Here is a 26,027-nt window from a genome sequence, read left to right on the forward strand (position 1 = left end):
AACATAAATCCGTGATCTGATATACAATCTAGTGCACTGTGTAGGGAACATAAACCAATTGTCTAATTCACTATCTAGTGCACTACGTAGGGAACATAAATCCATTAAATAATACGCTACCTAAAGCATTATGTAAGAAACATAAATCTATTATCTAGTACACTATCTAGTGCACTAAGTAGGGAACATAAATTATTTTCTGATATACAATCTACTGCACTGTGTAGGGAACATAAATCAGTTGTCTAATATACTGTCTAGTGCACTATGTAGGGAACATAAATCCGTTATCTGATATACAATCTAGTGCACTATGTAGGGAACATAAATCCGTTATCCGATATACAATCTAGTGCACTGTGTAGGGAACATAATTAATTATGTAATACACTATCTAGTGCACTATGTAGGGAACATAAATCCGTGATCTGATATACCATCTAGTGCACTATGCAGGGAACATAAATCCGTGATCTGATATACAATCTAGTGCACTGTGTAGGGAACATAAACCAATTGTCTAATTCACTACCTAGTGCACTAAGTAAGGAACATAAATTATTTTCTGATATACAATCTAGTGCACTATGTAGGGAACATAAATCCGTTATCTGATATACAATCTAGTGCACTATGTAGGGAACATAAATCCGTGATCTGATATACAATGTAGTGCATTATGTAGGGAACATAAATCCGTTATCTGATATACTATCTAGTGCACTAAGTAAGGAACTTCAATTCTTTTCTAATATACAATCTAGTGCACTATGTAGGGAACAATAATCTATTATCTTAACACTATCTGGTGCACTATGTAGTACACATTAATGTGTTTGTTTCGAACAGTTAGCTTAGTAGCTCAGTTAGCAGCTCCTAAAAGTTCTGTTATCACGCATATGCTTAGGTGTGTGCGAGAGGTTTTTTTAGTGTGTGTGTGTGTGTGTGTGTGTGTGTGGGTGGGGGGGGGGGGGGGGGGGGGGGGGGGGGGGGGGGGGGGGGGGGGGGGCTGGGGTCTGGGTCCGGAGGTACCTCCCTGAAATGAGTTTTTGCAACTTGGGATGTCTGGTAAGGCATGAGGTGACGTTAATAATAAACATTTTGCACAGAGGCGGGGTGCGAATAAAAAAAGAAAGAAAAAAGAGCTCAGATATTTCCAAGGCAGCTGAGATCATCAAATCATTAAGAGGTGGCAGCTGAACATCCACTTAATATTCCCAGGTGACGGCGAACACTGTTAGAGCATGGGAAAAACAGCCGACGTCCCCCTGAGTAATTTGGCTAAGTGAGTAAATAAATAAAGTGTTGACTGCAAGGCTACTGGGATTAAGCGGCAGAACCGGAGACTCGGGAGCTGCTGCCATCTGCAGGAAGACATGCAGGAACCTCAATGCAGGGTCAAAGAACACACGGGGCAGCCAGAACCTGCACGCCCATATGAGCTCACTGTATTCGATCATGGTATGCAAAACAATAACCATAACGGCAGTTATGGCAGTTATTGTTTTTTGCACTGTTTTTCTGGAGTGTTTAAATTGCACCCTCATTCAGCCCAGATTCCCTGTGACGATTCCCCTGCCGCTTGTACCCCCCCCCCCCCTTCAGACAGATACTAGAACACCAGAGTACGGAGGATCACGCAATACCCAGGGTGTGTCCGAAAACCTCGTGATGAAGTGTACAGATGACAGTGTCCGCTGATAAGAAACACCAAGGATTAACACACTTTGTGCAGTACGAGTTTTTAAATCCCAACAACCCTGCTGCACCTACTAGGCTCATAGCAGAATACACACTATAATGTCCATACATCATTGGCCAAACATCTGGTCAGTGGGGATACTGTGTGTTGCTCTGTACACTTAATCAACTGTGTTGCGCATGGAGAGTCACACTAGGCTCTACAAGACCCCCCCCCCCCCCCACACACACACACACACACACAAACACACACACGTCTGTCGGATGCCCGGCTTGGTCGTCAGCACAGCTTTCATTATCGCCCAAACATCTGGTCAGTGAGGGTACTGTGTGTTGCTTTGTGTACAACTCGTTTGGAGAGACACGCTAGGCTTTACATGACACCCCCCCCCCCTCTACACACGTCTGTCGGATACCCGGATGGGTCGTAAGCACAGCTATGATTTGATTTCATCATCGCCCAAACATCTGGTCAGTGAGGGTACTGTGCGTTGCTCTGTACAACTCGTATGGAGAGTCACGCTAGGCTCTACATGACCACCTCCCCCACACGTCTGTCAGACACACACCCGGCCCGGGTCGTCAGCACAGCTAAAATTTGATTTCATCATCGCCCAAACATCTGGTCAGTGGGGATACTTTTTGACCAAATGAACACAGGAATGACAGGATGACCAGAGCAACAGACAGTCTACAGTCAGTAATCGTATACCTACAATTCGTCTATATAAGATGTAGATCTCACCCAGCCAAGTAGCGATGAGTACGGTGTCGATACCCTCGATGGGTTCGCATATGCGCCCCACCACGGGGTGAACTTGCTGCGAGAGGTAGTACTGAGTGTCCAGGGTCAGGCCCGGTTGCTTCTGCAGCTGCTCCGGAGCGTAGGCTCTCTGACTGGCTGCCAGGTTCGAACCGTCCTGCGACGTTAAAATAAACGATAAATTAAACAAAACACACCGAGAATATGGGCGTGGTTAATAAAAGCTAGATGGGCGTGGTTAATAAAAGCTAGATGGGCGTGGTTAGTAAAAGCTAGATGGGCGTGGTTAGTAAAAGCTAGATGGGCGTGGTTAATAAAAGCTAGATGGGCGTGGTTAGTAAAAGCTAGATGGGCGTGGTTAGTAAAAGCTAGATGGGCGTGGTTAGTAAAAGCTAGATGGGCGTGGTTAATAAAAGCTAGATGGGCGTGGTTAATAAAAGCTAGATGGGCGTGGTTAGTAAAAGCTAGATGGGCGTGGTTAGTAAAAGCTAGATGGGCGTGGTTAGTAAAAGCTAGATGGGCGTGGTTAATAAAAGCTAGATGGGCGTGGTTAGTAAAAGCTAGATGGGCGTGGTTAGTAAAAGCTAGATGGGCGTGGTTAGTAAAAGCTAGATGGGCGTGGTTAGTAAAAGCTAGATGGGCGTGGTTAATAAAAGCTAGATGGGCGTGGTTAATAAAAGCTAGATGGGCGTGGTTAATAGGCGTGGTTAATAAAAGCTAGATGGATACCTGACAGATGATGTAGGAAACCGTGTCGCCCGCTTTGACCTTCCGGCCTCCTTGAGAGTTGATCCAGAGGGCGACGTGGACGTGGGGGAGGCTCTTCTTGTCTGGGTAGTCCTGAGGGTCTTTGGTCAAAGCCTGATGGACACACGCACACAAGAACAAAGTCCAACAGCCAACTGAAATCAGATCTGTCGCTATGTCGCTATGTTTAATAACGATTTAGCTTTCCATGGTAGGAAGAGGAGCTACCTTGTGGATCTCGAACATGTTTAGAGGGACGCTGCCGTTGGCCACTTTCTCCCCCATTTCTATGAGGTGCTGCTGAATGTTCTCCAGAATGGTGTCGCGGTTCTGGTCAGACAGAATCTGACCAATGACGTAGCTAAAAAAAAAACATGAATACAGAGACGTGCTCAGCAATTTAATAATACACATCGGTACGTTTTGATTCAACTAGCGAGATTCGATTCTTGCTCAGGGACCCAACAGTGGCAACTTGGTGAGATTCGATTCTTTTAACTTGACATTTTGATTCGCCTGGCGAGATTCGATTCTTTTAACTTCACGTTTTGATTCACCTGGCGAGATTCGATTCTTTTAACTTCACATTTTGATTCACCTGGCGAGATTCGATTCTTTTAACTTCACATTTAGATTCACCTGGCGAGATTCGATTCTTCAGACTTCACATTTTGATTCAGCTGGCAAGATTTGATTCTTCTAACTTTACGTTTTGATTCACCTGGTGAGATTTGATTCTTCTACCTTTACGTTTTGATTCACTTGGCGAGATTCGATTCTTCAAACTTCCCGTTTTGATTCACCTGGCGAGATTCGATTCTTCTAACTTCACGTTTTGATTCACCTGGCAAGATTCGATTCTTCAAACTTCACGTTTTGATTCACCTGGCGAGATTTGATTCTTCTAACTTCACGTTTTGATTCGCCTGGCGAGATTCGATTCTTCTAACTTCACGTTTTGATTCACCTGGCGAGATTTGATTCTTCTAACTTCACGTTTTGATTCGCCTGGCGAGATTCGATTCTTCTAACTTCACGTTTTGATTCACCTGGCGAGATTTGATTCTTCTAACTTCACGTTTTGATTCGCCTGGCGAGATTCGATTCTTTTAACTTCACGTTTTGATTCACCTGGCGAGATTCGATTCTTCTACCTTTACGTTTTGATTCACTTGGCGAGATTCGATTCTTCAAACTTCACGTTTTGATTCACCTGGCGAGATTCGATTCTTCTAACTTCCCGTTTTGATTCACCTGGCGAGATTCGATTCTTTTAACTTCCCGTTTTGATTCGCCTGGCGAGATTCGATTCTTTTAACTTCTCGTTTTGATTCACCTGGCGAGATTCGATTCTTCTACCTTTACGTTTTGATTCACTTGGCGAGATTCGATTCTTCAAACTTCACGTTTTGATTCACCTGGCGAGATTCGATTCTTCTACCTTTACGTTTTGATTCACTTGGCGAAATTCGATTCTTCAAACTTCACGTTTTGATTCACCTGGCGAGATTCGATTCTTCTAACTTCCCGTTTTGATTCACCTGGCGAGATTCGATTCTTCTAACTTCACGTTTTGATTCACCTGGCGAGATTCGATTCTTTTAACTTCTCGTTTTGATTCACCTGGCGAGATTCGATTCTTCTACCTTTACGTTTTGATTCACTTGGCGAGATTCGATTCTTCAAACTTCACGTTTTGATTCGCCTGGCGAGATTCGATTCTTTTAACTTCACGTTTTGATTCACCTTCACATAGCTAAAAAAAAAACATGAATACAGAGACGTGCTCAGCAATTTAATAATACACATCGGTACGTTTTGATTCAACTAGCGAGATTCGATTCTTGCTCAGGGACCCAACAGTGGCAACTTGGTGAGATTCGATTCTTTTAACTTGACATTTTGATTCACCTGGTGAGATTTGATTCTTCTAACTTCACGTTTTGATTCACCTGGCGAGATTCGATTCTTTTAACTTCACGTTTTGATTCACCTGGTGAGATTTGATTCCTCTAACTTCACGTTTTGATTCACCTGGCGAGATTCGACTCTTTTAACTTCACATATTGATTCAACTGGTGAGATTTGATTCTTTTAACTTCACGTTTTGATTCACCTGGTGAGATTTGATTCCTCTAACTTCCCGTTTTGATTCACCTGGCGAGATTCGACTCTTTTAACTTCACATATTGATTCAACTGGTGAGATTCGATTCTTTTAACTTCACGTTTTGATTCACCTGGTGAGATTTGATTCCTCTAACTTCACGTTTTGATTCACCTGGCGAGATTTGATTCTTCTAACTTCGTTTTGATTCACCTCGCGAGATTCGATTCTTCTAACTTCACATATTGATTCACCTGGCGAGATTCGATTCTTCTAACTTCACATATTGATTCGCCTGGCGAGATTCGATTCTTCCAACTTCACATATTGATTCACCTGGCGAGATTCGATTCTTCTAACTTCACATATTGATTCGCCTGGCGAGATTCGATTCTTCCAACTTCACGTTTTAATATAACAATTAATGACACAATATTAGAAACTAAGGATCGACGAGGAGCACTGACTTGCCGCACTCCTTGGCGAGATCACACCAGTCCCTGCGGACAATGTCCAGGCCTTTGAGCTCCTGTTTGGTGGTGTAGCGGCCCTCTCCGTGCGACTCCACCACCAGGGCGGCGTACTTTTTCTTTTTCAGCAGCAGCAGTGACTTGAACACGCCGTCAATGTCGAGCTCCAGCAGCTTGTACAGTTTGTTCACCTCGCTCTTAACCTAAACACACACGGTCTGATTAAAACAACAGTGGTTCGGTGAACGTACACAGAGGGGTGAGTGGAAATGCTACCAAAGCTACCTTGTTGCCCAGTTTGAAGACCTCCTCCAGGTTGGAGCTGTTGGTGTTGATCATAATGGAGTCGGTGTCTCCGTAGATCACGTCCAGGTTCATCTGCAAGCAAGACGTCATGAATGTACTCGCAAAGTTGTGGTAGATCACCAGGGGCACAAGTAGGCAACCAATCATTTTACATATTTGGCATCTGGTAGAAACCTTTATCCAAAGTGACTTGCAATACTGACAGAACACAGTCTGAGTAATTGAGGGTTAAGGGTCTTGCTTAAGGAACCAAGAGTAACAACCTGGCAGCAGAGGGGTTTGAACCAATGATCTTTTGATTTCTAGTTTCTAACGTTCTAACTTTCAATATGTACTGGCACTCACCTTTTGAACCATGTCCTTGGTATGCATTAGGATCTGAAAAAGACAATACAAAAGGGTCAACGGCATAAAGATCAAATGCTAGATCAAACATTTTATTTTAAATGATTTAAAATACGATTTTTTTTTTATTATTTAATTTTAAATTAAGCCCAATTTGGCTGGAAAAGCTCGAACCTGGCAACCAGGCATATAGCGCCAGTGCCCTCTGCTGTTTAAAGCAAATATCGATTCATTTTACATCTCGACCCGGTTTGAATCGTGTGACTTTTGAATCGGTTATTAACTGTTTTGTGGTGCATCGTTACATCCCTACTGGGGACCCTGGCGGAGTCCAAGGAGGGTGTATATTCGCCTGACACACAGTCTCCCTGAGAGGTCCTTACACAGTGTTGATAACCCCACTCCTTAGTCCGGTCTTTTCCACCCAGCAGACTGGAGGCCAACTGTGCCTGCTAGAAGGTACCCAGCCGACCGGTAGCAGAGCTGAGATTCGAGCTCAGCTGGTGTGCTAGTGGATTATTCCGCCGTGCCACCTGGGCGCCCCCGGAAATACAGATATAAGGGCTCGGAGAAACAAGCTGCCAAAATACCCGAACCATTACAGACAGCGTTTTGCAAGGCCTGATTTTTTAGGACATTGTCCAGCATACACAAGGCGGAGAGCCACGCCCCGATCGCTGCTCTCCTCCACTTTCCGTACAGGCGCCCTGGGCAACCAAGGTCCTTACATAGCGTTGATAACGCCGCTTAGCTCCCCTTAGCCCGGTCTTTCCCACCCAGCAGACTGGAGGCCAACTTTGTCTGCCGGAGGGCGCCCAGCCGACCGGTAGCAGAGCCGAGATTCAAATCCGGGAGCTAGGGGATTATTCCGCCGTGCCACCTGGACGCCCCCCGGAAATACAGATTTAAGGGCTCGGAGAAAAAAGCTGCCAAAATATCCGAACCATTACAGACAAGGCCTGATTTTCAGGACATTGTCCAGCATACACAAGTCGATCATCACTTCTCCAACAATCGACTGTTAATCACACGACGGAGTGAAACCGGCGTACATCCACGAACGTACGCTTGCTGGAAAGCGGCGTAGCGACGAGCGGCGCGCACAAAGAATTTAATTAGCAAATCTATTTAGTAATTCAACACTTAGCAATGGGGAAAAGAAAAAGCCTTGGTGATTTGCTTTTAAATGGAGGATAATTGGCTAAGAGGGCTATTAGCCGCACCGAAATGGGGCTCCAAACCCACACACCAGCCGAGTCATAATAACGCCTAATGGCCTTAATCACCGGTGGCCTGCATGACGGAGAGAGCGAGCGTGCCACTGAGAGAACGGGAGGGAGGGGTGTCCAGCTGTAGATCCAAACCGACGTCAGCTGCAGCTGTCACGGAACAAAACAAAAAAAACGCCAACGAGGGGAAGAAAGGATATAAACAGTGGTAAAAAAAAAAAGTGAGACGGTGGAAGTTTGAGAAGCCGTGTAATTACTCGGACGCGGTAGGCGTGAGGGGTGACCTCTACGCTAGAGGGACTCTGACAGGTGGGCATAAGGGCAATCGTCTAAAGCCGGACAGAGCAAGGGGCTCGGGCTGCAGCCTGTCAACAGCAATCGAGCGAGCCGCCGCCATCGGCGCTTATCTTACGCTTTACACACATACACCCACACCCCTACTCATCCCCGGTCAGGGACAAGGACGGTGCTATTTCAGAGCCCCGCAGGCTCCACTCCTTGAAACCGGAGCGGCCCCAAGCATGCTTTATGAGGTGCCGAATGCCTCCCGAGGGGAAGCGAGGGGTCAGATTCGAGTAATTACAGAACAGCCCTGCGCATTAGCGAACAGAGCCAAGGTCACCCGCGGAACACGCTAGAGCGGGGAACGGCTCGTTAGTTCGCAACCCAGCGGAGCGGTTTACGGCCGCGTGTTACATGCCTCGTTTTAATGCCGTCATGTCAGCGGAATAATCCGTCTCGGCGCTGATGAGCGCTCGGAGACCGCCGGACACGGCTCATAAATCCGCTCCGCAACTCGTTCGGTGGTTAAAGCGAGAACAAAAAGCGTGAGAATTCGCTTTTGGGAAGGGGGTTGCTTGGCAGTGTTGACGGCGTGCGCCCCCCCGAACGCACGTTATCCGTCGGCATGTTATGACAACGGGGACGGGCTCGAGACGGAGACAGAAGGGGGACAACGCCGGTGAAAGACGAGTCATTTGACCGCGGCTCGGGAATGGTGCGGGGCGGGAGCTCATCTTTAAACGCATACCAGCCGACACATCACAGGTCTGACTAAACACAGCGCCGCGGGGAGCCTCGTATCCACGGTCTGCCCGCGCCAGCTGAGCCTCGCCAAAAGCGAAGACGGGTGTTTTTAAGAATCGGGAAGGGTGGCTTGGATTAGGGGCGGGCTAAAATTAGATACTGAATTTGACCGATTCTTCCGATCGCTTCGGACGACTGTTTATAGATGATCAGTACCGCCTAGAGTACAGCAAACAATCAACATGGCCAAACTCAGTTAGCCAAGTCGTGTTTTTAGCTGCTTTACTTCAACATCTTGGACATTTTGACTAACCGATTACTAACTAAAGTGCCGTAGGATTGCTAGTGTAACAAACTTTTCTGTGCTGTAGTGTGCTGACAATGTTTGATGTGTGTGTTTACGTATTGAGTGCATTTTGTCCTGTTGGGGATTCCATAATCAATGGAAAAGTGTGCTTCTCTACACACGTGATCATCTCTGTGTAGTCTGTGCTGCGAATATACAATTTATTTCTCTATATATATATATATATATATATTAGGGCTGTCAAACGATTAAATTTTTTAATCGCGATTAATCTCAGAATTTCATATAGTTAATCGCGATTAATCGCATTAAATAAAATCTGTGTAAATGTTATAGAAAACAAGGTTTTTTTAAGTGAAATGTTACCATTAAAATGGTGAACACATTTTATGCTAAATGTACTCATGTTAAAAACTGATGGGACAAGAGAAAACTGTAAGGGAGTTTTATTCACTCACATACTAGGCAGTAATACTATCCAGCAGAGACCCTTGACTTCGTATAAATGTCAGATTGTAGGTTAGAATTTCTCCATCAGCAAACATTGTAGATCAGCGGTGCTTTAGGTGGGATAAGGCGTAGTTATTATAACAGACTTTTCTGTGCTTGTATCGTGACAATGGTTTGATGGACGTTTCTACACGAAGTGAGCGTGTTTTGACCCTTTGGGACTTCCATAGTTCATGGACTAGCGTGCTTGACTCCGGTATTCAGTGCCGTAACAGATTAAGTTAATAAAGTGTTTTGCTCCCGACAACTTGTGAATATACCGTGTATTTATTTCTTTATTATGCAAGTGCATCCCTACGACGCTCAGTTATATTATTTTAACAAACCGCAAATGAACAACGGTGGCAAGTCCGACATTAAAACGTTGGTTCTACCAGTCAAGTCTCAACATGAACTAGAATTTGCGTTAACGGCACAATTTTTTTAAATCGCGTTAAATTGAGAACGCGTTAATGCGTTATTATCGCGTTAACTTCGACAGCCCTAATATATATATATATTAGGGCTGTCAAACGATTAAAAATTTTAATCGCGATTAATCTCAGAATTTCATATAGTTAATCGCGATTAATCGCATTAAATAAAATCTGTGTAAATGTTATAGAAAACAAGGTTTTTTAAGTGAAATGTGAAAAGTGGACGTTTCTACACGAAGTGAGTGTGTTTTGACCCTTTTGGGGCTTCCATAGTTCATGGATCAGCGTGCTTGACTCCGGTATTCAGTGCCGTAACAGATTAAGTTAATAAAGTGTTTTGCTCCCGACAACTTGTGAATATAGCGTGTATTTATTTCTTTATTATGCAAGTGCATCCCTACGATGCTCAGTTATATTATTTTAACAAACCGCAAATGAACAACGGTGGCAAGTCCGACATTAAAACGTTTGTTCTACCAGTCAAGTCTCAACATGAACTAGAATCTGCGTTAACGGCACTATTTTTTTAAAATCGCGTTAAATTGAGATTGCGTTAATGCGTTATTATCGCGTTAACTTCGACAGCCCTAATATATATATATATATATATATACACATATATATATATATATATATATATATATATATATATATATATATATATACACACAGTATATATATATACATTTTCATTTTCAGCATTTAGCAGACGCTTTTATCCAAAGCGACTTACACAATGAGCGGAACACGATGAGCAATTGAGGGTTAAGGGCCTTGCTCAGGGACCCAACAGTGGCAACTTGGTGGTGGCGGGGCTTGAACCGGCAACCTTCTGTTTACTAGTCTAGTACCTTAACCACTGAGCTATCACTGGCCCTATATTGTTTCTACAATCACTGTCTTATCGGCTCCACTTACCATATAGAAGCACTTTGCAGTTCTACAATTACTGACTGTAGTCCATCTGTTCCTCTACATGCTTTTTTAACCTGCTTTCACCCTGTTCTTCAGTGGTCAGGACCCCCACAGAGCAGGTATTATTTAGGTGGTGGATCATTCTCAGCACTGCATTGACATGGTGGTGGTGTGTTAGTGTGTGTTGTGCTGGTATGAGTTTTTAAACACTGTGTCCACTCACTGTCCACTCTATTAGACACTCCTACTTAGTTGGTCCACCTTGTAGATGTAAAGTCGGAGACGATCGATCATCTATTGTTGCCGTTTGAGTCGGTCGTCTTCTAGACCTTCATCCGTGGTCACAGGACGCTGCCTACGTGGCGCTGTTGGCTGGATATTTTTGGTTGGTGGAATATTCTCAGTCCAGCAGTGACTGTGTCTTATCTACTCATACCAGCACAACACACACTAACACACCACCACCATGTGTGGTCAGTGTCACTGCAGTGCTGAGAATGATCCACCACCCAAATAATACCTACTCTGTAGTGGTCCTGTGGTGGTCCTGACCATTGAAGAAAGTGCTTCTATATGGTAAGTGGAGCTGATAAAATGGACAGTGAGTGTAGAAACAAGGAGGTGGTTTTAATGTTATGGCTGCTCCACTGAAATAGCAATCGGCTCTAAAGATGCAACTTAGGACGAGGATCTTGGGCCGGTAACGGAAGACGATCCTCAGCTGAGGTGGAAATGCAGCGGTGACTGATCCAGTCTGTAATTAAACAGGTCGGTGAATCGCAGGCTGGATTGCACAGCAGCACCGGCAGGGAGGATCGAGTTGGGTTGATGCTTCCTCTTGGCTGACTGACCAATAACCTTCAGAGTGTAACATGGAGTTCTGAAGTCGCTCTTAAGTCTCGAACCTTTGTTGATGAATAGTGTAAATCTGAATTAATAATAAATATATCTAGCCGCTCAGGTGGCGCAGCTGTAAAAACACACGCTAGCACACCAGAGCTGGGATCTCGAATACATCGTATCGAATATTAGCTCTGCCTGCTGGCTGGGCTGAGCGGCCACATGAACAACGATTGGCCTGTTGTTCATATAGGGGTGGGGTGTTAAGCCGGATAGCAACCTCTGCTGGCTGACTGATGCCGCCTGCACAGAGGCGGGGAGAGAGTGCGGATCAGGGTGTGTCTCTCCGTACACAAGGCTGATTCGCATATATATGTACTCGCTTAACGTGGGTGAAAAAAATGCATACGGCTGCTGCCCGCGTGTCAGAGGGGACGTGGGTTAGCTTTGTTCTTCTCAACTCGGAGCGGGGGTCTGCTGGATGATCAATGCCGCTTGCATATATACGGGGGATAATGGGATCAGGGTGTGACTCTCCGTGCACGATACGGATATCCATATGAACCCACTTAGTGCAACTGTAAAGAAGTGTTTAGCTATTGCACACATGTTGGAGGGGGCGTGTGTGTAACCCTCTTCAGTCACCCACCTAAAGATCGCGACCCAGGGTATATATATACGGGGGATAATGGGATCAGGGTGTGACTCTCCGTGCACGATACGGATATCCATATGAACCCACCTAGTGCAGCTGAAAAGAAGTGTTTTGCTATTGCACACATGTTGGAGGGGGTGTGTGACCCTCGTCAGTCACCCACCTAAAGATCGCGACCCAGGGTATATATATATACGGGGGATAATGGCATCAGGGTGTGACTCTCCGTGCACGATACGGATATCCATATGAACCCACTTAGTGCAACTGTAAAGAAGTATTTAGCTATTGCACACATGTTGGAGGGGGCGTGTGTGTGACCCTCGTCAGTCACCCACCCTAAAGATCGTGACCCAGGGTATATATATATACGGGGGATAATGGGATCAGGGTGTGACTCTCCGTGCACGATACGGATATCCATATGAACCCACCTAGTGCAGCTGAAAAGAAGTGTTTAGCTATTGCACACATGTTGTGACCCTCTTCAGTCACCCACCTAATGATCGCGACCCAGGGTCGTAAAAGCCCTGCTCTAGGGTAGCTTGGAGCTGGTCCGTTTTTGAACTGAATGTGGGCAGCTACAGAAAGCCAGTGAAAAGAACAGAGCTCCAACTGGACAGACTGGATTGTCAGTCAGTGGACGCATCTGGTTCCGATGCCCTCCAGCACACCTAACCAAAGCACTTACGAAAACGATTACGACCACACCAGGTCAGTAATGCAATAAAACCCATTAATGTCCAGAACTCATTCTCAGCCCCTCGGGTCTATTGTTTCCACCCCGGCAGGCATTTTAATCCTCAGTGGGCCATTAAAAACCCTGTAAATGAAAAGTATCTGGTGACGATCGTTTTGAAAAGCAGGCTGTGAAATGCATTTTGGGGATGACAGTCGTCCGCTTGAAATAGCCCGAGTCACCCGGAACCGTCAGGTTGATCTACGCCTGCTGTCGTCACTCTATCCTGCACTCGTATAGACGCTAAACAACGTAGACATAACAGACGAATGAGCAGCGTCGTAAACACCTAGTGTATGTACACCTCGTATAGCCGACGTCATGCGAACCCGCGGCGCACGGACACGACGCTACTATAAGCAGACCTGGAAAAGCCGGATTCCACAGCACTTGTCTAATGGAACCTCGACTCCAGGCCAGGAGTCGAATGTCTGCACAAATCCCCCGTCTGATTTAACACAACCGCCTGAAATCGCCGGAGGCTGGCGCTGCCGGAGAGGAAGGTTAGGTGGAACCCGACCCTAGAGCGGGGTATAAACGCCGCACAAAAGATCACTGCATTCTCCGGCCTGCATAAACTCGGCAGCCCAAGACAAACATATTAATCAGATCCTGTTCCCTCACGTGCGCCAAAGGGCATTAAGGCAGGACCGGTTCCACAAATAGTTGGGAACATGGAATAGTACACTGTCTCACATCATTCTGTACTGGGTATAAAAATAGATTCGATTAATAAAATGTCCCATTTTCCCAATTCCGACTCCTCTTCCATTTCATCTGACCGTACAGTGTATGAAGAACAGCACTCGTGCAACGTCCTCGACCAGCCAGCAGAGGCAGCATGTGCATCAACATATGCCTGTTGGACACCCGGCAAGACCTATATGTCAACTAAGCTTCGATCAATTTGACTGATGGTTCATGAAGTGGATCATCCTCAGCACTGCAGTGACACTGACGTGGTGGTGGTGTGTTAGTGTGTGTTGTGCTGGTATGAGTGGATCAGACACAGCAGCGCTGCTGGAGTTTTTAAATACAGTGTCCACTCTCTGTCCACTCCTAGCTAGTTTGTCCACCTTGTAGATGTAAAGTCAGAGACGATCGCTCATCTATTGCTGCTGTTTGAGTCGGTCATCTTGTAAACCATCATCAGTGGTCACAAAACGCTGCACACGGGGCGCTGTTGGCTGGATATTTTTGGTTGGTGGACTATTCTCAGTCCAGCAGTGACGGTGAGGTGTTTAAAAAGTCCAGCACAACACACACTAACACAACCAACCATGTCAGTGTCACTGCAGTGCTGAGAATGATCCAATACCCAAATAATACCTGCTCTGTGGTGGTCCTGTGGGGGTCCTGACCATTGAAGAACAGCATGAAAGGAGGTTAAAAAGTACACACAGTCAGTAATTGTAGAACTACAAAGTGCTCATATATGGTAAGTGGAGCTTATAATATGGACAGTGTGTGTAGAAACAAGGGGGTGAAGTCGTGCGTCATTCTGTAGTCCTAGTTACGCCCATATTTGGAGACCCTATAAATTACGAGGTTTTTAAAGGGTCGTAATACTAATAATGTTACACGAAAGCTAACGCTACTGCGCATTAATTAGACGTCATTGAACTACACCAATCGAATCGACGGAATGAGCAGCCCGCGTTTGTTGAGTGCAACCAAAGGCGTAACACCCGACCATCCTCGCTTTCTACAGTACTTTAATGTAGCTAGCTACTAAAAATATAAAGTAAAACTTGTGAATATCACTGCACTGTTACACCGGTGAATCGCGCTGCTTCGTGCGCTCATTTAAGAGGCTTCCAGTCTAGTGACGTCAACTCAGTGCGCAGTAGCATTAGCTTACATGTAGCGATATTTATTTATTTATTTTTTACCCCCTTTTCTCCCCTTTTTTAGCGCATCCAATTGTTCAGTTAGCATCGTGCTTCCTCTCTGGCTATGCCGAACCCTGCCCTGACGGAGGTGATTGAAGCTAACCCGTATCCCCTCCGAAACACGAGCAGCAGCCAGATGCATCTTTGCCACCCACACATTGACGAGTTTGGCGCCACCCAGCGTTGCATGCGGAGAGACACACCCTAAGGGCACCCTCTCTCATCTCTGTGTAAGCGCCTCCAATCAGCCGGCAGAGAACGCAATCGCATTCTGACAGAGAGAGACCCACATCCGGTTCTTTGTCCCACCCCCCATATGAGCAACCGGCCAATCGTTGCTCATATAGCCACTCAGCTTCGAACCGGTAAAGCAAGGCTGGATTCGATACCACGCTTCTCAGAATCCAGCCCTGGTTGAAGCGCGTCTCTTTTTACCGCTGCGCCACCTGAGCGGCTATATTTTGACTTTTTAACGACTTCGTAATTCAGAGGATCCAGTGATAATAGACAGAAGAACCTCCATAAAACAAAACGTAACCGATTTGGAACATTTTTTATGGCTACAGGATGCGAGAGAGGCAATTTTCGAATTCTCCATTCATTTTTCCCCATTCAAAATTTCTCTTAGACCCGGGTTACCAAGTATGGGCATAACAACATGGCGTGGACGACACGACTTCAGTGGTCTATTATGGCTGATCGGTGTACTTGCTCCCTTGTTCCATGTAAAATCTAAATGTGTACTGAACAACAAATAATAAAATCGGCACCCCCCAAATAAGCACGCTACATCATTACACTCATTGTACGGCTGTAAATTGATGGACTCATCAAGCCGGTCTAAATAAAGCTGACCAGATTGACACTCCTGTGACTATTTGTTAAGTCCAGTAATATCAGGAGAAAATCCTCTAAAGTCCAGGGGACAAACTGTGCACGCGATAATAAAGCCGGAGGGGCGGGGTCGCCGCTTACGCTTTATTCCAGGAAGGTTAAAAATGACATTCGTGGTTCCGAGTACGAGATCCCAGCGTGCCAAAGAGGCCGTCGTTACCCCGGTCATATATCTTCCATATCAGCTGGACACGAGTCAAATGAGCCTTCGTCGAGACGCCAGGATCGTCAGGTTTTACAGCACACAATAATGGGGATCATTTTCCCCTTACTTTAACACCCTCGGAGCAGACCAAGGCCAGAGCAGAGGTCGAGCTGACTGACGTTCCGCGACCATCAGCAGCTCGGTGTCGCAGAAATCATAAAAGCTTCCTCCGTTTAACCCCCCCACCCCACGTCCAGCCGCAGCCCTGTACTTCACACGGGCCCGGCACAAAGGTCCCGAAATATAACAGAGGCGCATTAATCACGGCAGAGCTCTCCGCGTGTAACACTGAGCCCTGTGCCACACCATACTCCGCATTCCGGGTTGGCGCAGGGGTCAGGACGGAACAAATGTTTCCTCGGAAAGGTCGGAGTGCTCGCGGCGACTGTTCGCTTCCGTTCATCGAAACGCTGCGCCGGAGGAACGCTGGCTGGCAGGCTCGAAGGGGACTTCCTCATTTTTCCACCCTTGAATCCTGCTCGCCGGCGCCATTCGGTGACATCTTTAGGTAGTGCTAGAGACTTATTTATACAATTGTTAGGACTTTTAAACGTCATGTTTTACACACTTCGGTTTAATGTCAAGTTTGGACTGTGGGCGGAAACCGGAGCTCCCGGGGAGAACATGCAAACCACACAGAACGGACCCAAATCGCTCCACCTAGTAAGTGAACCTTGCTGTGAGGCGACAGTGCTACCCACCAAGCCAACACAACAGTCTAATATACTAGGGAAAAATAACCAGTATGACAGGAAATTAACTTGTACTAGTGCGCCCCCTTGTGGAGGCTTCACGTTACATCTTGTAAACCCCAGTGGGACCAGATTGCCACCATTTTTATAAAGTTCGTGACTTTGTGTTGCCTGGGTCGCGGTAAAAATCATGGACAAAATAGACTGATCAGCCACCTCCTTGTTTCTACACTCACTGTCCATTTAAATCAGCTCCACCTACCATAGAAGCACTTTGTAGTTCTACAATTACTGACTGTACTCCATCTGTTTCTCTGAATGCTTCGTTAGCCCCCTTTCATGCTGTTCTTTAATGGTCAGGACTCTCCCAGGCCCACCCTAGAGCAGGTATTATTTAGGTGGTGGATCATTCTAAGCACTGCAGTGATACTGACATGGTGGTGGTGCGTTAGTGTGTGTTGTGCTGGTATGAGTGGTTCAGACACAGCAGCGCTGATGGAGTTTTTAAACACCTCACTGTCACTGCTGGACTGAGAATAGTCCACCAAGCAAAAATATATCCAGCCAACAGCGCCCCGTGACCACCGATGAAGGTCTAGAAGATGAGCGATCGTCTCTGACTTTACATCTACAAGGTGGACCGACTAGGTAGGAGTGTCTAAGAGTGGACAGTGAGTGGACACGGTATTTAAAAACTCCACTCGTACCAGCACAACACACACTAACACACCACCACCATGTCAGCGTCGCTGCGGTGCTGAGAATGACCCACCACCCCAATAATACCTGCTCTGTGGGGGTCCTGACCATTATAGAACAGCATGAAAGGGGGCTAACAAAGCATGCAGAGAAACAGATGAACTACAGTCAGTAATTGTAAAACTACAAAGTGCTTCTATATGGTAAGTGGAGCTAATAAAATGGACATTGAGCAACGTACAGCTAATCTCCACATGAGCATCACTTTTCAACCCTCTCTACACCAATCAAAAGGATCTGGGTATTAAGGCAGATAGGAGAAACCCCGTCCAGCCTCCCCACCAGCGTAGACAAGACTAACTGTTTCTATCGGACACAGGGCCAGTGGTGCGGTGAATGATTGTTCAAGCTATTTGTTTCAGTCCCCAAGAATAAATAAAACCCGTTTTTATTACATGTAAACATGTAAAATACTAAGAAAAGTGCAAAACCATGTAAAAGCATGCACGAATAATCAAGATCCACATAAATTTGGTCGGTTTTTATTTAGGGCCGTGAACGGTGCCAAGAATATCTCTTTAACATCACTCTGATTCATTTCAAATGAACATGGTTTAGCTGGCAGTTCAAAAAAGCGCGAGGGAGAAAAAATCCCATCACGACGGCAGCTGACAGCAGTGAGCGCGTATCATAATGGGAGTAATTAAAGTAATTTTGTGCCATGGAGCCCGACTGAGAGCTGCGTATTAGCATTAGCGGAGTGGCTCAACACCGGCCAGCTTCCCAACCGTTTGTGTTACGAGTTGCCCGGATCCTGTCCACTCGCTCGCCACTGACGGGCCTCGAAAACCACTACGTGCTCGAAATATAGCAGCTTAAAAATAAATTAAGCCTCTTTTATTTACTGGTCTTGATGTTTGCTTATTACTCATTCATGGGTAATAACATGTCACAAGCTTGTGATGCCTGATTAGACATGTAATAGCAACAGCTGTCTTAAGTGCACATTTATTAGCCAATTAAAGAGCTACGCCAACCATCTAAACACACTGTTTGGATAAACTATTACTAGCTGTAGTCTATCTGTCGCTATGAACGACTCGTCAACCCACTTAATGCCATCCGTCAATCAAAAAACAGGGCGATTTGAGTGCATCAGGTACAGTAGTGTTGGTGGGATTCTCAAACACTCAAAAACACTCAGGTTTCCTTATTAGGAACTCAAGCCCTGTTCACCCTGGGTATAAATATACAGTTAGAAACTAGAACGATTTTTTTCATCCTGCTCTAGTCTTTTATTAGTGGCCCACCACCCAAATCCAAATAATATCTGGTCAGTGGGGGGGTCCTGTGGGGTTCTTTTCCACTTATGGATGGGGAGGAAAGAGAAGCGAAGTATACAGAGCAACAGATGGACTACAGGCGGCACGATATAAACCACAATGCCTCTTTATGGTAGGCATAGGTCATAAAATGGGCAATAAATGTACGCTCAAGGCAGGTGTTCATCTTTTTTTTTTTTTCATAGGAAGGTTATCGTTGATTTCATATCTGCAGCTGGAATGAATGAATCAGACTTGAGAAGATCTTAAGCACGGCTTTTGTTGCCTTAAAAATAGCATTAATTTGATAAAGCCATAAAAGGCCTTCAAACAACTGGTTGTGACTTAATACTCCAAACTATAAAGGGTAACGAGGGTTGTTCAGGCAGGTCTTTTGCTGCCCCCTTCTGGCTCCAACTAAAAAATGAAGCTGTGGTTCCTATAATGCTGTGTAGTTGTGCGGTCAAAAAAGTAGACAGTGTTACTTACCTCTCGACCCTTGTGAGTGACCAGTGCAGCCAGGGGTTTGGCATAGAAGCGACTGAAGGAGAATCCCAGACATCCATACATGCTGTTAGCGGTCAGTTTCAAAGCCTTCTGTCTAATGTCATACTGCAGAGAGAAAATCAAATATATCACAAATATTCATTTGTTCTAGATGTACTATATAAAAAATCCATAGTACTTATTTATTTAGATGTTTTACTCTGTGTTTACACAATGGTCATATTCACGGCAGGAAGGGTAAAGTCCATAGCCCTTGCCACATTGTTTAGTATGTTGTTTTTATATGCGTACATTAAGACTATTTTTAAAAACCCAGCGCCAACCATAAAAGGTCAGAACTGTAGGCAATGTTACAAACAGTGTGGGTGGACGCAAAAGATCATAAAGGCAGCCAAAGGTACAACCCACAAACTGCAAACAAGTTTTGGCTGCCACAGGACACAGAACTAAAGGCTATGATGCCTGGTAGAGATTACCAGGCATTGTAGATCTACTGCGGTTCAAATAATACTACAGCTCATTTCAAACCTGGCAAATACAGTTCACAACACAACACAGTGCATCAACTCCTTCAGGACAGGGGGCTGGCTGGACTAGCTAAGCACACCTGTATTTAGGCAGTTTATCCCATTCTGTATGGCATGCAGTCACCGACTGCTTCTTTTCACCTGCCAGACAGGGCATCATAGAGTGCAGTATCGCGAGTACGGGCAAATTGCTCGTCCACAATTCCACCATCTCTTAATTAAGCAGTAGAACACGAGAGGGAGGGTGTTATCGCGAATAACATCACGGCCGTAGATCATCAGTTTTTACAAAAGAAAGAAAGAAAATAAATCAAAGAAGCCCTGAATTTCATATTAAACATGCTTTAATATTGATAATACCTTCCGCCAAAAAGTAGTTCCACAACGAATATAAAGTTTAACACTACAAAGCAGACATCCCAAGTTGCAAAAACTCATTTCAGGGAGGTAAGAACAAGAAGAAGAAAAAGGCAAGAACCTCCGAAGGGAAAAAAAGAAATAAAAAACCTCTTGCACACACCAAAGGATTATGGGTGATAACAGAACTTCTAGGAGCTGCTAACTGGGCTATTAAGCTAACTGTTCGCGTTACAAACACATTAATGTTTCCTACATAGTGCACTAGATTGTGTATCAGATCATGGATTTATGTTCCCTACATAGTGCACTAGATTGTGTATCAGATCGCGGATTTATGTTCCCTACATAGTGCACTAGATTGTGTATCAGATCGCGGATTTATGTTCCCTACATAGTGCACTAGATTGTGTATCAGATCACGGATTTATGTTCCCTACATAGTGCACTAGATTGTGTATCAGATCACGGATTTATGTTCCCTACATAGTGCACTAGATTGTGTATCAGATCACAGATTTATGTTCCCTACATAGTGTGCTAGATTGTGTATCAGATCACGGATTTATGTTCCCTACATAGTGCACTAGATTGTGTATCAGATCACGGATTTATGTTCCCTACATAGTGCACTAGATTGTGCATCAGATCACGGATTTATGTTCCCTACATAGTGCACTAGATAGTGAATTAGACAATTGATTTATGTTCCCTACATAGTGCACTAGATTGTGCATCAGATCACGGATTTATGTTCCCTACATAGTGCACTAGATTGTGTATCAGATCGCGGATTTATGTTCCCTACATAGTGCACTAGATTGTGTATCAGATCGCGGATTTATGTTCCCTACATAGTGCACTAGATTGTGTATCAGATCGCGGATTTATGTTCCCTACATAGTGCACTAGATTGTGTATCAGATCACGGATTTATGTTCCCTACATAGTGCACTAGATTGTGTATCAGATCACGGATTTATGTTCCCTACATAGTGCACTAGATTGTGTATCAGATCACAGATTTATGTTCCCTACATAGTGTGCTAGATTGTGTATCAGATCACGGATTTATGTTCCCTACATAGTGCACTAGATTGTGTATCAGATCACGGATTTATGTTCCCTACATAGTGCACTAGATTGTGCATCAGATCACGGATTTATGTTCCCTACATAGTGCACTAGATAGTGAATTAGACAATTGATTTATGTTCCCTACATAGTGCACTAGATTGTATATCAGATCACGGATTTATGTTCCCTACATAGTGCACTAGATAGTGAATTAGACAATTGATTTATGTTCCCTACACAGTGCACTAGATTGTGTATCAGATAACGGATTTAAAACGCGATCAGGAATAAAGTCGGTGTCGCCTGCGTGCGCGTTTGTGTGCATGGAGCTTGTCGTTACTGGCAACGCGTCAGCGGAGTAATACAGTTGTGGTGGGTTCGCACAGTATCACAAATTCCCCAGTGAGGACTGAATGACTAACAATTCATTATAAACCAACCAAACAAATCAGCCAGCAAAGAAAAGTTAAGCGAGGCGCATTTCACCAGGGTGACATTGCTATACGTGTAGATTGAGTTCTAAATCAAGTGAACAGATTAAGCTAATCAAAATATGCAATTATGGAATTACTCAAAAGTTTGATGCATGCAACATGACCCTATCTTCACCTCAGGTGACCCCAAATGGAGTTACCGACCTAAGCCTGAGATCTGCCTTCTTAACAATTGATACAGACTTCAGATCTGGATGATCTGATCTTACCTGCATGTAAAGATCGGGGTTCAGATCAGGCTGCTTCATCAGCTGTTTGACCTGTCGCCTGCGCTCCACAAGCTTGCGGATCTCCTTCGGAAGGACGCCCATCTCCAGATCAGGATCAGGAAGCTCTGGAATCTCGTCTGGGTCGTCTTCCTATTGATTTATTATAAACAGAAGGTAAAAAGGTGAGAGGTGTTTTGTATTTCACTAAACGTAAACGTACGACTATGATCTACACAAACCTCGGTCTTTTTGCGCGAGTTAGACGCCTCTCGCTGAATTGTGGTGAAACAGATGTTGAACTCCTGGATGATGGAGGGGTACAGACTGTTGAAGTCCAGCAGCAGAATAAACTTGTCATAGAAACCTTAAAACAGTGGAAATTCAAAAAAATAAAGAATGGAATTACCCACAATATGTATTTACATTTACATTTTCGGCATTTAGCAGACGCTTTTATCCAAATCGACTTACAGTACTGTGACAGTATACAGTCTAAGCAATTGAGGGTTAGGGGCCTTGCTCAGGGGCCCAACAGTGGCAACCTGGCGGTGGTGAGGCTTCTGATTACTGGACCAGTACCGTAACCACTAGGCTACAACTGCCCATATACACAAAGTCTTATACACTCACTGAGCACTGTATTAGGAACACTGTTCTTGTATGTACAAATAAACTGGGTATACAATTACTGACCGTGTCATCCCCACTTCATTCCATTAATCAATCAAAAAGGATCCTCGCACACCCACACAGGACTCCCAATGACCAGATGACGTTGGGCAATGGACCCCTCAGTAATGTAATGATGCAAGCATAGTGAAATGTCAGCAGTGCATCAGGTGCAGTTGTGTTGTTGGTATTTTCACATCCAATTGAAACTACCCAAATAACATCTGGTCAGTTAAGGAAGGGTGTGCAAAGAGTGTGCAGAGCAACACACAGGCTACAGTCAGTGATTGCACACACCAGGTTTATCTGTATGATACGTGTGGCTTCTAAATGAACTCAGCAACCAACAGATGAACACTTACCAACTTTGGGTTCCAGCACCAGACCTCCAGCATAAGCAGCCTTCTTCCTCACTTTCCCAGACTTGCTTTTCCCCACTTCCAAACCCTCATCTTCACCCTAAGACAGAATGCATAATAGAAATTAATATAAATTATTATTTAATAGAGAAAAAAATAAAAATAAGAGTTTTAAAGCACCACTAAACAATAATAGCTTACAAGATTTTGTTGAGGCTTCTTGAAGAACTGCTTGTCTGGAACAATGAAGTTCCTTTCGTTGAAGGCGTGAAGCAGCAGGTACTCGTTCCTCTCCGAGCGACCGCCCATCAGCGTCCGAGACTTGAGAACAGATCAGATGTGTAAGACATTCATGACGGGACGGGTAGTTACTGGTTACACAAGATATATCAGTTCAAGTTTAACGTCAAACACAGTCACGGACGATTTTGCATTTCCAATTCACCTCACTTGCATGTCTTTGGACTGTGGGAGGAAACCGGAGCTCCCGGAGGAAACCCACAGAGACACGGGGAGAACATGCAAAGTCCACACGGAAAGGACCCGGACTGCTTCACCTGGAAATCGAACCCAGGACCTCTTTTGCTGTGAGACGGGCCACCGTGCTGCCAATTTTGGGATTATTTGTAGATATTTCTCAACATCACTTGTTGGAAAACCACCTTAGTTTGAACACCGATGTGGAAACGCTGCCATCTAGTGGTGGAATGTGGGATGCGGGTCACTTCATGGGTCACAAAATTGACATGCATTGTGGAAGGTGTAGTTTATGTACGATTGTACAATGTATTAAGACAATCAGACACCTTTTAAGCTCTTGCCGCATATAATGACATGGCAGGCCTAGAGCTCGATGTGTATTAACACCATGTTACCACTCATTTAGTGAACCAAAAGCTGCCTGTGGTGTAATTCAGCTGCCTTTGCTGGTAAAACATGATGCTGGTATCTGACCATGTGGACGCAAGAGGGATCTTACCATGACGTTGCCAGCGATGTTGGTAATCTGAAGCGCCAACGGAAGCACGTTAAGTTCGCACATAATCTGCAGGATCAGCTTGGCGTCCATCCAGGTGAGTTCCAACAGGTACAGCAGGTGAGGGGAGTCACTGGGGGATAACAAACCACATCCCATGTCAAAATTACAGGTGTCAGATTTGCACCAAAATGAAAAATCATATAAAAAATAATTATAATAATAATTCAAGTAACACTTCAGGACAAAAGTATTAGGACACCTGATCGTGAGCTTGTTTCTATATATAGTATAAGTATAAACTATAAACCTAACATTCTGGACTGACCTGTAGAGGTTTCTGATGTTCTCTGGGGGCACCACAGTTCTCTCCATTTTCAGGATCTGCGAGGACAGCTCGGTCAAATTGTAACTCCTACAGCGAATCAGCTCCTTGGCTGAAATCTCCACGTCACACACTAGCCGGCCACAGGCGGCACTCTTCTCTGCAAACCCGCCACGCCCCTGAAAATAAAGTTAAAAAGTATAAAACAGAGTACACTTACAGCACTGTTTACTCTGTAATTGTCTGGTTTCGCTCACCCCTAGTTTGGGCATGTTGGCACGCCTCAGACGACCTATTTTGGACCAGAAGGGCACCTTACAAAAGTTGATCCTCTGCAGCAGCACTTCAAGGTCAAAACCGAGGATGTCATGACCCTAATGAAACAAAAAGGGAAGAAAAAAAGAATAAAAGCTGCCAGAGCTGCAATGTAGTCGTAATCTGATTGTCAATGTGTTAATGATTGAACAACGTACCACTAAAACATCAGGGTCGATTTTGTGCATCTTAGCCAGGAAGAAGCCCAGGAGTGTGCGTTCGGTCGCCGCGAGCTCCACAATTCCATTCTGATTAGGTGAAGAAGTGTACGTTAAAACAAACGTTAGACTGGTCATGTGATTAAATTAAAGCCTACATTAGAAGAGACCTACCTTTTTTCTGACGGCTTCCTTGAAGTCATAGGGGTAGATGCAGTCGCTGGGCTTACTCACCACTGTAAGAGTAAGGAAAGCATTGTGAATAAGAAACGTCCACAATTTCTTCCAAAAATCCATCCATACCACAACAATACAAATATAATATTTAAAGCACACAGAGAAATTACTTTTCATACAATAATTTCTACCACTGTGGATTTCATTTACATCAATGGGCACAAGGCAGGAACACACCTCCCAGGGTGCGAATCCATCACAGGGCTTCAAACGCCTCCTCCCAACACATAGCCATTATGACTGTGTAGACTTGTTTATGCTATGGCCAGTAGTGACCAGGAGAAGTTCAAATGAATTTAATTGGCTACAAACCTCTTGCACACACCAAGGGATATGGGTGATAACAGAACTTTTAGGAGCTGCTAACCGAGCTACTAAGCTAACTGTTCGCGTCACAAACACATTAATGTTCCCTACATAGTGCACTAGATAGTGTGAAAGATAATAGATTTATTTTCCCTACATAGTGCACTAGATTGTATATTAGAAAATAATTTATGTTCCTTACTTAGTGCACTAGATAGTGTACTAGATAACAGACTCATGTTTCCTACATAATGCTTTAGGTAGCTTATTAGTTAACGGCTTTAGGTTCCCTACATAGTGCACTAGATTGTATATCAGATAACAGATTTAGGTTCCCTACATAGTGCACTAGATAGTATTTTAGATATGAATTTATGTTCCCTACACAGTGCACTAGATATTGTATTAGATAACGCATTCATGTTCACTATGTAGTGCACTAGAAAGTATAACTAGATGATTTGTGTTCCCTACATAAGTGCGCTAGATAGTATTTTAGATATGAATTTATGTTCCCTACACAGTGCACTAGATTGTATATCAGATCACGGATTTATGTTCACTACATAGTGCACTAGATATTGTATTAGATAACGCATTCATGTTCACTACATAGTGCACAAGAAAGTATAACTAGATGGTGATTTGTGTTCCTTACATAGTGTGCTAGATAGTGTATTAAATAATTAATTATGTTCCCTACATAGTGCACCAGATTGTATATCAGATAAC

General features: G+C 44.5%; 1 protein-coding gene across 1 annotated transcript in view; it reads right to left on the reverse strand.

The window, feature by feature from the left end:
• The window catches only part of pola1 (polymerase (DNA directed), alpha 1), a 78,379-nt gene that overhangs the window by 42,627 nt on the left and 9,725 nt on the right, over positions 1–26,027 (reverse strand). Inside the window, exons 16-31 of the mRNA XM_062985781.1 lie at positions 24,927–24,988; positions 24,753–24,842; positions 24,537–24,653; positions 24,283–24,458; positions 23,958–24,087; positions 23,180–23,299; positions 22,982–23,078; positions 22,190–22,314; positions 21,951–22,100; positions 19,269–19,391; positions 6,439–6,471; positions 6,073–6,165; positions 5,785–5,990; positions 3,440–3,572; positions 3,194–3,325; positions 2,447–2,621 (exon numbers count right to left, since the gene is read on the reverse strand). Coding sequence (XP_062841851.1) covers positions 2,447–2,621; positions 3,194–3,325; positions 3,440–3,572; positions 5,785–5,990; positions 6,073–6,165; positions 6,439–6,471; positions 19,269–19,391; positions 21,951–22,100; positions 22,190–22,314; positions 22,982–23,078; positions 23,180–23,299; positions 23,958–24,087; positions 24,283–24,458; positions 24,537–24,653; positions 24,753–24,842; positions 24,927–24,988 — 1,962 coding nt within the window. The remainder of the gene's footprint in view (positions 1–2,446; positions 2,622–3,193; positions 3,326–3,439; positions 3,573–5,784; positions 5,991–6,072; positions 6,166–6,438; positions 6,472–19,268; positions 19,392–21,950; positions 22,101–22,189; positions 22,315–22,981; positions 23,079–23,179; positions 23,300–23,957; positions 24,088–24,282; positions 24,459–24,536; positions 24,654–24,752; positions 24,843–24,926; positions 24,989–26,027) is intronic.

The sequence above is a fragment of the Trichomycterus rosablanca genome, chromosome 23, assembly GCF_030014385.1.
Source record: "Trichomycterus rosablanca isolate fTriRos1 chromosome 23, fTriRos1.hap1, whole genome shotgun sequence".
In the NCBI taxonomy this organism is placed as follows: Eukaryota; Metazoa; Chordata; class Actinopteri; order Siluriformes; family Trichomycteridae; genus Trichomycterus; species Trichomycterus rosablanca.